The sequence below is a fragment of the Saccopteryx bilineata genome, chromosome 5 (genome assembly GCF_036850765.1).
Source record: "Saccopteryx bilineata isolate mSacBil1 chromosome 5, mSacBil1_pri_phased_curated, whole genome shotgun sequence".
In the NCBI taxonomy this organism is placed as follows: domain Eukaryota; kingdom Metazoa; phylum Chordata; class Mammalia; order Chiroptera; family Emballonuridae; genus Saccopteryx; species Saccopteryx bilineata.
Window position 1 is genome coordinate 215,256,840 of NC_089494.1, and position 13,035 is coordinate 215,269,874.

Genomic DNA, 13,035 nt, shown 5'->3' on the forward strand with positions numbered 1-13,035 from the left:
CTTGTGGTGGACTGTGAGTTATAACAAACAATGCCTGTGATGGAGGGCCTGAATTGGGGAAAAGTAATAAAGGGGCAAAAAAGAAAAAAGGAAAAGAAAAAAGAAAAAAAAAGAGCGTATGGACCCACAAAAAACAAATAAGGAAAAAATTTGGGTCAAGAATAAAATGATTTGCTTTTAGGTGTTGGCTGTCTAAGAGTTATGATGAGAGGAATAAGAGGAAAACGGAAAAATGGGGGGACAAATTAAAAACTTACTATTGTATTTAGTGGAACAAGAACTAGATAATATGGAGAGCCAGGGATGGGAGCACTGCTAGTGAGTTAAAAAGGTGAAGTAAAAAACCCCCATAATGCCACAAACATAGGTTTGAGTCCCAGATAAGATAATTTGTTTGTTATTGAGGTTTGAATGAGAGGAGATGTAAAGGAGAAAGGAAGAAACTAATATAGAGGGAGAAAAGAAAGAGAGAGAGAGAAAAAAAAGAGGGAACCACTAAAAGAAGAAAAAAGAAAGGAGAGAGAGAGAGTTAAGGGCTTTGGAGTGCAACCCTCATAGAGAGAAAGGAAGAGAAGAGAAAAGATAATGGGAGATGTAACACTTATGGGTAGTGTAGTTCAAGGAGAGGAGAGAGTAAGACCGGTAGAGAGTTAATCAGCCAAATTGGAGGAGGAAAAAAAAGTATCAAGAATGAAGATAAGAGAAACGAACAAATATAATAAAATGGGATAGGTTATAAAGTCTGCAGATTATTCTTGATTTTGAGAGGTTATCTTCTTGCTTTTTCTTTTCTCTCCCTCTTCCTGGTCGGTGACTCTGTACCCCGGGTTCTGCCCCTTTGGCACGCTCAGGTAGAGGTTTGCAGTTGATAAGTCTCTATGGCAATGTCATGTATTGTGCTTTAGTCTCGTGGGAGTCGAGGCTCATTAGCATTTATAGGCTCTGACAGTGAGAGAGTCCGTGTTCCTGGAGCCTTTCTCCTAGTCTTTCCTTCCTCAATTAGCCTGATAATCCAGCTATGGGGTTGCTGCTGCCTCTGCCTGGATAGTAAGAGGCTCAAAGAGCTGGCAACTCCCCACTCTATTTCCACTCAGCACAGGGCTCTGGGAAAGGCTCAGTCAGTCAGAGCTGCTAGCATAATCAGGCGGGCTTTCCGCCCACTCAAAGACCACTGGCTCTGCCACTCTGTCTGGTAACACAAGCGGGCGCCCACTTCTGGGGGGGCGCTTGGAGGAAACTCTCACTCACTGTCTGCGACCAGGATATCCAGCCAGCAGTCTCACGCTCTGAGTGAAACCCCCAACCGCAGGGAAAAGTTGCAGCGTTGGAATTGAGTCTCGCTCCGTCCCCGTGCGCGGCTTTTGCAAGGCGCTGGGGCAGCTCGAGATTCCGCTTTGGCCCACACAAAGGCCCCTGACTCTGCCCCTCTCTGCGATAACACGGGCGCGCACTGCCGAGGCACTCGGAGGAATCACTCACTCCTTATCTGCGCGTGCAAACCAGGATATGAGGCCGGCCGCCTTTCCCTCTGAGTGAAACACCCTCCAGCATGGAAAATCTCCACCGTTGGAATTAGTTCTCACTCCCTCCTGTGCGTGGCTTTCCCAGGGCGCTGGGGCTGCCCAGAGACTCTGCCCTCGGCCCACAGAAAGGTCTCTGACCCTGCCTCTCCGTGGGGCAACACGGGCACCCACTCTCGGGGCCTAGGAAGAAATTCTCGCCCACTAACTGCGCACCGACCAGGAAACTGGGTAAAATGGCCGCTCCGCTTGTCTTTCTTTGTTTGGGTTTGGCGCGAGTGTTAGCTTGTATTGCCCGGGTTGCCACAGGATCAGATTTTCCTCGGCTTGGATCTCCGTGCCACAGCCTGGTTCGGCCGTTTTTGCTGCGGCGGCCTGGATCTATTCACCCCCTTTGCCCACCTCAGTTTCTATATTCACAGTTACCAGAGAAAGCCGCCCTGTTTAGGTTAGTGAGGAAGGCGGAGCATTTCTTACTCCCTATTTCCTTCGGGGTTTGGTTATATATTTAGCCAATTTTTCACTCAATCATACCTTTGGGTGTATTGCGAAGCATCTGGAAGCTCCAAGTATAGGTTTTTCTGTTTCTGGTTGAAGATCTTGTTGAGTTTTGGGGGAGATTTATCGGTATCGCTTCCTACCCCGCCATTACTCTGACGTCATCCTCCAATTTTTGTCTTTTAATTGGAACATTTGGACCATTTACATTTCATATAATTACTGATATATTTAGATTTATTTCTGCCATTTATGGATTATTTTCTGTTTTAGCCTGTTCACTGATTGTTTTTCTCTTATTTTTTAAATTTGTATTTACCATATTTAGTTTCTTTAGTCTGTTCATGCTTGTTTTTCTCTCAACTCTCACACCCTTCTGCATTATGAAGCTTTGCATACTACATTTCTCCTTTGCCATTTGGCTTCTTTTCATTTTCACAATTAGGGAGCTCCAGAAGGAGACTGGAATGCTGGACAAAGGGAGAAGAAACTCGCCTTGCTGTTTGCTTCCTGACATTATCAGGATGGCTTTTTTTTTTTTTTTTTTTTTAATGCTTGGATATTTTTTATTTTATTTTATTTATTCATTTTTTTAGAGAGGAGAGAGAGACAGAGAGGGAGAGAGAGGAGAGAGAGGCAGAGAGAGAAGGGGGAGGAGCTAAGCATCAACTCCCATACGTGCCTTGACCAGGCAAGCCCAGGGTTTCGAACCGGCGACCTCAGCATTTCCAGGTCGACGCTTTATCCACTGCGCCACCACAGGTCAGGCGGGATGGCTTTTCTTCCAGTAGTTGTGGTTGGTTTCTAGGTTATCTTTTCTCTGGCACTCTGTAGATTCGAATAATCTCACCCTCTGCCCTTTTTAGGGTGAGGCGTTGCATTTATTTACCCTGTGCTCTTTAATAGTTGTGTCCCTTGCAGACATTTTCAGTTCTCCTAAAATCTATTTAACCAATTCCTTAGATTAAATTCTTTCATAATATTAAATCAGTGGTTTTCAACCACCAGTCTACCAGAAATTTTGTGCTGGTTTGTATCAGGGTGGTTAACTCTTTCACAGACCAGCCCGAAATTTCTGGTGGACCAGTGGTTGAAAACCACTGGATATGATTTCTTTTTTCCTGAGTTTTACACCTTTTTTCTTTACTGTTTAGAGGCTTTTGTCTTTTGATAATCACCATATTTTACAACATGCATATTCAAATTAAGTCACACTAAAGTTAATTATTATCTTTACCTTTTTGCAGATTATAGTTTCCAAAAATGGCCATAGCATTATTTCCAGTCTCAACATGCTCTTCTAGAAGCTTGATGTATTCCCCAACCCCCATCAAGAGATAGAGTCTGTTTCTATTTTGTTGAACCCAAGCAAAATTTTATGATTGTCTCAATTAATATAACAGAATGCAGCATATTTAGTAACTCCGTCTGACTTTCAAGGTTAGGTCATAAAAGGCTTTTGCTTGGCTCACTGTTGCTTGCTGTCTCCCTGTTGGAAAGCTTCATGTTGGAATCTAAACATCATGCTGTGAGGAAGCCTAAACTAACCCACAGGGAGAGAACAGCCCCCAACCTACTGCCAGCTTCAGGTGTCAGACATGTGAGTAAGCAAACTAAGGTGATTTCAGGCCCCAGACTTATTGAAGCAGAGAGCAGCCATCCCTGATGTTACCTGCCAAATTTCTGACCTACAAAGTCCATGAAGATGGACTGTATGCAACTAAGTTTTGGGATTTACTTATTAGAAGACATAATAACTGCACCAATTCTCTAATTTCTAACTTGCATATTATGGTCATGTATTTTTTTTTTGTATGAAAATATCTTTGTTTTGCCCTCATTCTTCAAAGATATTTTAGTTGAATGTAAAATTCTAATTTGATCTTTATTATCTTTTAGCATGTTAGAAATATGTTTCTACCCTTATAACTTCCCCTGTTGCTGTTTAGTCAGCTATAAAGCTAAATATTAGATCTTCAAAGAAATCTCTTTATGTCTCTTTTATGCAGTTTAATTATTGTGTGTCTGGGTATAGATATCTTTATTGATCCTATTTGGGATTTTGTAGCTCTTTGAATCTAGATTTGTGTCTTGTTAGTTCTGAGAAAGTCTCATGTATTTCTCCTTCACATATTGCCTCTGTCCTCATTTTCTTTTTTTCTGTGGGGCTTGTCACTAAACAATGGCCAACTTACTCTGCCTTTCATATTTGTTCTCCTTTATATTTTCTAATTGTTTTTGTCTTGTCATGCTTTATTCTGTATAATTTCTTCTGACCCATATTCTAGTTTACTTTTCTTCATGTGTTTCATATGTACTTATTATTGTATTGTACCTATTTTATTTTTAATTTTGGTTGTATTTTTTAGTCCTAGAAGTTCTGTTTGGTTCTCTTTGTAAAAACTGCTAGATCACTTTTTATATCCTAGCAGATATTTTCTAACATACATCATTTAAACTCTAGGGCAGGCGTCCTCAAACTGCGACCCCCTGAGGCCATTTATCCAGCCCCCACTGCACTTCTGGAAGGGGCACCTTTCATTGGTGGTCAGTGAGAGGACCACTGTATTTGGCAGCCCTCCAATGGTCTGAGGGACAGTGAACTGGCCCCCTGTGTAAAAAGTTTAGAGACCCCTGCGAGGGTCATTTTATGGTCTTTGTCTGCCAATTTCAATTTCTGTAGTTTTTGTGGTTCTTTTGTGTTATTTCTCCCAGCTAACTGTTGGTGGTCTTCTGTTACCTGTGCACCTTGTTCAACCCTGGATTTTATTTCTGTCTCCCTTGTCCATTCCTTTTCACTTCGTTGCAGTCATCCACATTGCTTCACCATCCTCAGGAGCCCATATTCTTTTAAGTGTTAACATACTAAACACTTTTTTTACAGAATTCAACAATTCACTCAACGTTTTGAGTTGGTAACAAATTGGAACTCTTTAGTCTCTTATTTCTTATCTGCATTTTACTAACTCAATTGTAAGATCCTTGTGAATAAGGTACAGATAAGATATTTTTGTAATCTTTGAGTCTGTTAACACACTTGAAATCCCACTAAGTTTTCGGTTGCCAACTTTACTATTATTAGCAGACTTTATTGTGGTGTGTGATAAAATGCAGATTTCTGGGCCAGTGCTCAGAAATTAACTAAAGTCTTAGGGACGTTTAGGATTCTGCTTATTTTTAGGCATTCCAAATAACTTACTGAATTTGTTTGCTAGGGCTGCCATAACAAATAGCACAGAGTGGCTTAAAAAACAGAAATTTATCTTCTCATAGTTCTGAAGGCTAAAAGGTCAAGGCCTTAGCATTGCTCTTGTCTCCTTATATCAGGGAGAAAGCTGAATGTTGACATAGGTTAACTATGAAACAAATAAAATCTCATCTTTTTTTTTAATTTTAAAAACTTGATATTTTATATTTTTATTTTTTGTATTTTTCTGAAGTTGGAAACGGGGAGGCAGTCAGACAGACTAAAATCTCATCTTTTTTAATAGTATTTTTTGAAAACAATTTAATTTTCTCCAAGCCTCCCAATTTTAATTCTTAGCTCTTTATAGCTACCATGTCCCAGCTCACGGCAACTTGAAGTTCAGGGTTCTAGCATTCCTACTGTGCCCCAATCAGCTATGAGTCCAAATTCCTGAAATGATTGTAGTGCTCCCCACAGTTTTCTAAAACTTCACTGTTTGTTAAAAAGGTTTTGGCCTTTTTTAGTTTTTCCTAGAAAGTTCTAGTTCCATTCTGATTTACTTTTTCAGTTTACTCTTCTGTCTTTCTGCTTTTGAAAGAAAAATGCATTATTCTACAGGAGACAGTCTGATTATTTGAAGTCTCTCTTCATGTGTCCCTCTAGTTCCATCTGGTAGTACATCATTTCTTAATCTGAAATGCAGGGAAGTTGAGTAATTTGTTCTGATCGCAAAGCAAACTGCACCAATTCAGCCACAGAGCAATAGTAATCTGGCTTTTTCTAAAAGTATTGGCATGTTACACAAACAGCCCAATTTGGTTATTTATTTCCATTTTCTATTGTTTTTTGCTCCTGCTCTGAGGATGGTCCCTAGTCAAGGTGTTGCACTATGGCCGGGAGTAACATGAGAGCCTAAAACCCCAAGAGAAAACTCATCCTTCTGTCAGTTCTCCCTGAACTGACCTGCAGATTTAGCAAAACCCAGATCAGAACCCAGGAGAACTTTTCTGTAAATAACAAGTTGATTCTAAAACTTAAAAGCAAAGAAACTAGACTAGTCCAAACAATTTTGAAAAGAACAAAGTGGCACTCATACCTTCTGATTTCAAGAGTTACTGTAAAAATATAGTTATCAAGACAGCATGGTATTGGCAAAAGTGTAGGAACATATGATAGATTAATACAAATTGATCCACAAAAAGTATGGTCAGTTGATTTTTTTTTTTTTTTTTTCATTTTTCTGAAGCTGGAAATGGGGAGAGACAGTCAGACAGACTCCCGCATGCGCCCGACCGGGATCCACCCGGCACTCCCACCAGGGGCGACGCTCTGCCCACCAGGGGGCGATGCTCTGCCCATCCTGGGCGTCGCCATGTTGCGACCAGAGCCACTCTAGCGCCTGAGGCAGAGGCCACAGAGCCATGCCCAGCGCCCGGGCCATCTTTGCTCCAATGGAGCCTTGGCTGCGGGAGGGGAAGAGAGAGACAGAGAGGAAAGCGCGGTGGAGGGGTGGAGAAGCAAATGGGCGCTTCTCCTGTGTGCCCTGGCCGGGAATCGAACCCGGGTCCTCCGTATGCTAGGCCGACGCTCTACCGCTGAGCCAACCGGCCAGGGCGTCAGTTGATTTTTTACAAAGATGCAAAGGTGATTTAATAAAGAAAGGGTTTTTAAAAAAAAGTAGTACTGAACAATTAATTACATGTTCAAATACCAATAGTTACCATTGATGCATCCCTAAAACTTAAAAAAAAATTAATTCCAAGTGTATCACAGACCAAATTGTAAAAATAAGACTATAACACTTAAGGAGAAAAACAGAAAAAAAAAATTTATGGTCTTAGGTTAGGCAAAGAGTTTGAAAATTGATAATTTGTACTTCATCAAAATTTAAAACTTACACTCTGCAAAAGACACTGTTAAAAGGATAACAAAACAGCCTGACCTGTGGTAGTACAGTGGATAGAGCATCAACCTGGGACAGTGAGGTCCCAGGTTCAAAACTCCAAGGTTGCTGGCTTGAGCATGGACTCATCTGGCTTGAGCACAGGTTCACCGGCTTGAGCGTGGGATGACAGACATGATCCCATGGTCACTGGCTTCAGCCCAAAGGTCACTGGCTTGAGCAATGGATCACTGGCTTGGCTGGAGGTCTGGTCCCCACCCCCACCCCACCCCCACCCCCATCAAGGCACAGATGAGAAGCAATCACTGAACAACTAAAGTGACTCAGCTACAAGTTGATGCTTCTCATCTCTCTCCCTTCTTATCTCCCTCCCTCTCTCTCTTAAAAGAATTGTTTTAAGAATAAAAAAAATATTTGCAAGTCAGGTATCTGACAAAGGACCAGAACTCAACCATAATAAAATAGCCAGATAAGAATATGGGCAAATGATTTAAACAGATATTTTACCCAATTCAGTATATGAATGATAACACATAAAAAAGATGCTCAACATCATTAGTCATTAGGGAAATGCATATGAAAACCACAGTGAGATCACTACATACTTATTCGAATCTTTTTAAAATGACAATGTCAAGTGCTGAGAATGCAAATAGAACTTTCAGACATTGTTGGCAGAGAGGCAAAAAGAACCATTTGTGAAAAGAGTTTGGCAGTTTTATATTAAGTTATACAATCAGTTGTCTCATTCCTAGATATTTACCCAGGTGAAATGAACTTATATTCACACACAAAAAGATCTATATAAAAATTTATATAGCTGCCTGACCAGGCGGTGGCGCAGTGGATGGAGCGTCAGACTGGGATGCCGAGGACCCAGGTTCGAGACCCCAAGGTCGCCAGCTTGAGTGTGGGCTCATCTGGTTTGAGCAAAAGCTCACCAGCTTGGACCCAAGGTCGCTGGCTCAAGCAACGGGTTACTTGGTCTGCTGTAGCCCCACGGTCAAGGCACATATGAGAAAGCAATCAATGAACAACTAAGGTGTCGCAACGCGCAATGAAAAACTAATGATTGATGCTTCTCATCTCTCCGTTCCTGTCTGTCTGTCCCTATCTATCCCTCTCTCTGATTCACTCTCTGTCTCTGAAAAAAAAAAAAGTGTATAAATAAAAAAAAATAAAAAATAAAAAAAAATAAAAAAATAAAAAAATAAAAAAAAATTTATATAGCTTAATTAATAATTGCCAAAAACTGGAAACAAACCTAATATATTTACAGTGATGGGTGAATAAAGAAACTGGTGTCTCCATACAGTGAAATATTGTTCAACCTTAAGAAAAAGAACAAGCTAGTAATACATGCTACACTTGTATGAATTCTCGGCATTGTGATGAGTGAAAGAAATCAGTCTCAAAATATTCCATATTTATATGACATTCTGGAAAGTGCAAGACTACAGGAATGGAAAACAGGTAAGTGGTTGCCAGAGATGGACAATAAAAAGGGCTGGCTACAACGAAAGAATACTAGGGCATTTTTTTGAGGTGATGGGACTTTTTGCATCTTGATCGTGGTGTTTGTTTTCAAAACAGGTAGGACTATACACCAAAAATGTTATGGTATATAAATTAATAATTAAAAAAAATTATATATATATATATGGCCCCTGTATGGAAAGCATATTACACTTGGAATTATATATATATTTATTCACTTCACAGCTTCTGTATTAAAAGCTCCAAGAAGGCAGGTCCTTAAATAATGTTTCGTTTAATGTTTTGTTACAACATTGATGAGATGCTGCAGGAATTTACCATAATTCTTGTTTATATCACTTGGCCTATGGTAAAAATAGGTTTTGTTAAACATTCTTTTGCTTAAAAGTGCAGAACCTGTCAACAGCTTAAGTGAGGACTTTCTGAACTTGATTCCCAACACTAAGAATTTGTAGCCCAAGAACATGCAGCCACCCTTCACTTCTTAACTGCTCTGAGATCTCATGTGAGAGCCTGAGCTAACCTGAAGGATTAGAGACCACAGGAAGAGAGTGTTTCAGTCCAGATTGCTGATGTACAGAATCATGAGCAAGTAAAAGGTGTGCTGATTTAACCACCATGATTTGGGGGTGGTTCATTACACAGCATTAGATAACTGACACAATATCATCCATGGAGGAAACAATTAATTTTGAATTTCCTCCCACGCTAATTTTTTTTAATTTTTTATTTTAGAGATGTTACAGGAAATCCTTTGGTTTCTGAAAAAGAGAAAACGAAGAAAGCTCATTAATAGTATTAACTGCTCATCCCCAGAGGTTTCTCTTAGATGATATTTTCCTGCGTAAAGCCCAAGAAATATAGTATACTGTCCATATCTGTAGAGATATGTTTATCCCTTGTTGTTATGTTTTAAGAGAGATGCTTAATTAGTGTACAGAGAAGGTTAAGATGAGTGTAAAATGCTAAAGAAACCAATAATTTATAGATGACAGATTTGGGGAGGGGAGCATTGTGGCTGTTTTTAAATATATATGTTTTTAAATTTTATTTTCTTGAGTTTTAGAGAGTAAGGGAGAGACAGACAGAAAAATCAATCTGTTCCTGTATGTGTCTTGACCAGGGATCAAACCAGCAAACTTTGCACATCAGGACGATGCTCTAACCAACTGAGCTATATAGATAACCAGGGTTATTTTCAATTATTTGATGGACTTTTTAAAACTCTTGTCTCAAAGCCAGAAATTGGATTAATATGTAGAAGTTAAAGGAAGGAACGTTTCATACTCAATATTAAGGAGGAATTCTCTAATATGAGAGCTGACTAAAAGTGAGCTGTGCTGCCTCAAAAACCAGTAATCAGTAAGGTGACATAATTAGAAATTTTTGAACAAGCTGAATGGTCACACCTTAAAGTTGATGGCTGGCTGTACTAAATGTGCAGGTGATTCCTATAATAATAAAACATTACTAGATAATTTTCTAAAGGTCCTTTAGACTCTGGGGTGTTTTTTTTTTTAATTATTTGCATCACAAGATATATGGCTATGTTTTAAAACAGGGGTCCCCAAACTACGGCCTGCGGGCCGCATGCGGCCCCCTGAGGCTATTTATCCAGCCCCCGCTGCACTTGCGGAAGGGTCACCTCTTTCATTGGTGGACATTGATTATCTTATTAGCCAAAAGCAGGCCCATAGTTCCCATTGAAATACTGGTCAGTTTGTTGATTTAAATTTACTTGTTCTTTATTTTAAATATTGTATTTGTTCCCGTTTTGTTTTGTTTTTTTTACTTTAAAAAAAGATATGTGTGGTGTGCATAGGGATTTGTTAATAGTTTTTTTTATAGTCCGGCCCTCCAACAATTTGAGGGACAGTGAACTGGCCCCCTGTGTAAAAAGTTTGGGGACCCTTGTTTTAAAACTTAAACTTTTTATAGGCCTTGGCCGGTTGACTCAGCAGTAGAGCGTCGACCTAGCGTGAGGAGGACCCGGGTTCGATTCCCGGCCAGGGCACATAGGAGAAGCGCCCATTTGCTTCTCCACCCCTCCGCCACACTTTTCTCTCTGTCTCTTCCCCTCCCGCAGCCAAGGCTCCATTGGAGCAAAGATGGCCCGGGCGCTGGGGATGGCCCTGTGGCCTCTGCCTCAGGCGCTAGAGTGGCTCTGGTCGCAACATGGCGACGCCCAGGATGGGCAGAGCATCGCCCCCTGGTGGGCAGAGCGTTGCCCCTGGTGGGCGTGCCGGGTGGATCCCGGTCGGGCGCATGCGGGAGTCTGTCTGACTGTCTCTCCCTGTTTCCAGCTTCAGAAAAAAAAAAAAAACTTTTTATAAACTTGCTGCCCTATTAATTAGGGAGATTTTCCAGATGTGCCCTGGTACAGGAAGCCGAAGTTGTCTCAATCTGTAGGAACAGGGACTTGTTTTGACAGCTGAAAACAAAGAAACTGGAAAATACTTTTTCTCTTCTGCTTATGGCTTGTGAAGTGACCACCTACCAGGGATTGGTTTAAAGGATAGAGAGAAATTCATAAGGAGTCTGCCCTGCTCTGCCCAAAAATGAGCACAAAACAAGCCAGTTTCATGGTTGTTTGCAGTTGCACAGGTCCCATGCTTGGTTGAATGAATGATTGCTGTCACTGTTTTAAATAAGTTTTTTTTTTTTTATTCATTTTTTTAGAGAGAGGAGACACAGTGAGAGAAAGAGACAGAGGAAAGAGATAGAAAGAACAGAGGGAGGAGCGCATCAACTCCCATTAAGTGCCTTGACCAGGCAAGCCTGGGGTTTCGAACTGGCAACCTCAGCATTCCAGGTCGACGCTTTTACCCACTGTGCCACCACAGGTTAGGCGTTGTCACTGTTTTAAAAGTCTTCATTACTTATGAACAAGGGGCCCCCAAAATTCTGTAGCCAGTTCTGTCTACAATAATCTTTATCTGTAACTTCTTACCACCCACTCACTCCTCGTTATCGTGAATTCTGACTTCTGCCTTTCTGGTAGAATAAGACCTCTCTCGCAGGTCATCTGCCTAATGGCCAATTCATTTTAATGTGTCTAGAGCATTTGACACTGTTGACAGACCCTATCTTTAAACTTCCTGTTTGGTTTCCATGACTATTTTGGTTTTCTTCTATCTCTGAATTTGTTTGGTAGAGGCAAGTAGAGTAATGGAATGAAGTTAATAGTCTCAAGGTTTGCAACAACATGGATGGACCTGGAGACTATTATGCTAAGTGAAATAAGCCAGGCAGAGAAAGAAAAATATCATATGACCTCACTCATATGTGGAATTTAATGAACAATGTGAACTGAGGAACAGAATAGAGGCAGAGGTGGAATCAAAGGGACCAGAAGGAAAGCAGTCAGAGGGAAAGAGGAGGAGAAGTTGGGATCAGAGAAGGGAAAGAGATTAGTGAAATTATATATACATCACACAGCTTTATAGAGAGCAGGACAGCAAATCCTGAAGGGAAGGGGAGGCACTGGGGGGAAGGGGACAAGGGGTATCAAGAGGAACACGGAGGTGGGGAGAAGGAGATATATTTGGTGGGACACTTGAATCTATGTAGGCACAATAAATTAAAATCAATAAAAAAACAAGAAAAAATAGTCATAACACATGCCTCAGGGTTTGTCTTTCTCCATCCTCTATCCAACCAGATATATTGGTACTCCCTTACTTTCACAGATCAGTGAGGAAATAATTTCTAAGTGGGTAAATTTAAAAGCGGAACAGCAGCCTTACCCGGTAGGTACTATAGATCAATATACAGAATTTGGTTTGGTTTTACTTTGCTTTTCTTAATACAGCAATGATATGAACATACCGAGGGTTTCATCAATTGGGTATATAAATGGTCGTAGATTTCCTCGAGTCTCCTTCATGAAATAATCAATGACACTAAAAAGGTTTGGGAGCGTTACCTGTATAGAGAGTGAGAGAAGGCTCAGTGTCACCTATGTAAAAATAGAGTAAGAGAAAGCTCAACTGAAATGTCATGGAGTGTAATCCTGACCTCCAGAAAATCATCCTTCCCTCATTTCAATGGCTTACTAAATGGCTTTGCTTACCCATGCATTTTACTTCTCTTTTCTAACCATAGCTGATTCCCTGTTGAGGAATTACCCCTTTCCCATTGGATACATTTTGGTGGACTTTAATTAGCTACTCCGCTTCACCCCAGTTATTGCATGTGAATGTGGCTCAAGTTATGTCAGGAATGCTCCCGTCTTGAAAGTTGACCTTAAGTAGGTAAACAAGGAAGGATAGTAGATTCCTAATCAGCTGGTTTTTACTATAAGTAATTGTTTCCTAGTGCCTGGTTTTCTAGCCTTCCAGACCTGCTGTGTACTCCCTATGTTCTAAAATTTATTTTTGCTTAATTTAACTATCGTTGGTTTCTTCTGCTTGAAACAAACAGAGAAATTA

The 13,035-nt window shown here is 40.6% G+C and overlaps 1 protein-coding gene across 2 annotated transcripts in view; it reads right to left on the reverse strand.

Moving 5' to 3' along the window:
• Nucleotides 1–8,348: 8,348 nt before the first annotated feature.
• STAP1 (signal transducing adaptor family member 1) overlaps nt 8,349–13,035 on the reverse strand; it is a 59,721-nt gene continuing 55,034 nt past the window's right edge. For both annotated transcript variants that reach the window (XM_066278713.1, XM_066278712.1), the window contains exons 10-11: nt 12,434–12,530; nt 8,349–9,366 (exon numbers count right to left, since the gene is read on the reverse strand). In XM_066278713.1, the coding sequence (XP_066134810.1) occupies nt 9,332–9,366; nt 12,434–12,530 (132 nt within the window). In that variant the 3' untranslated portion in view covers nt 8,349–9,331. The remainder of the gene's footprint in view (nt 9,367–12,433; nt 12,531–13,035) is intronic.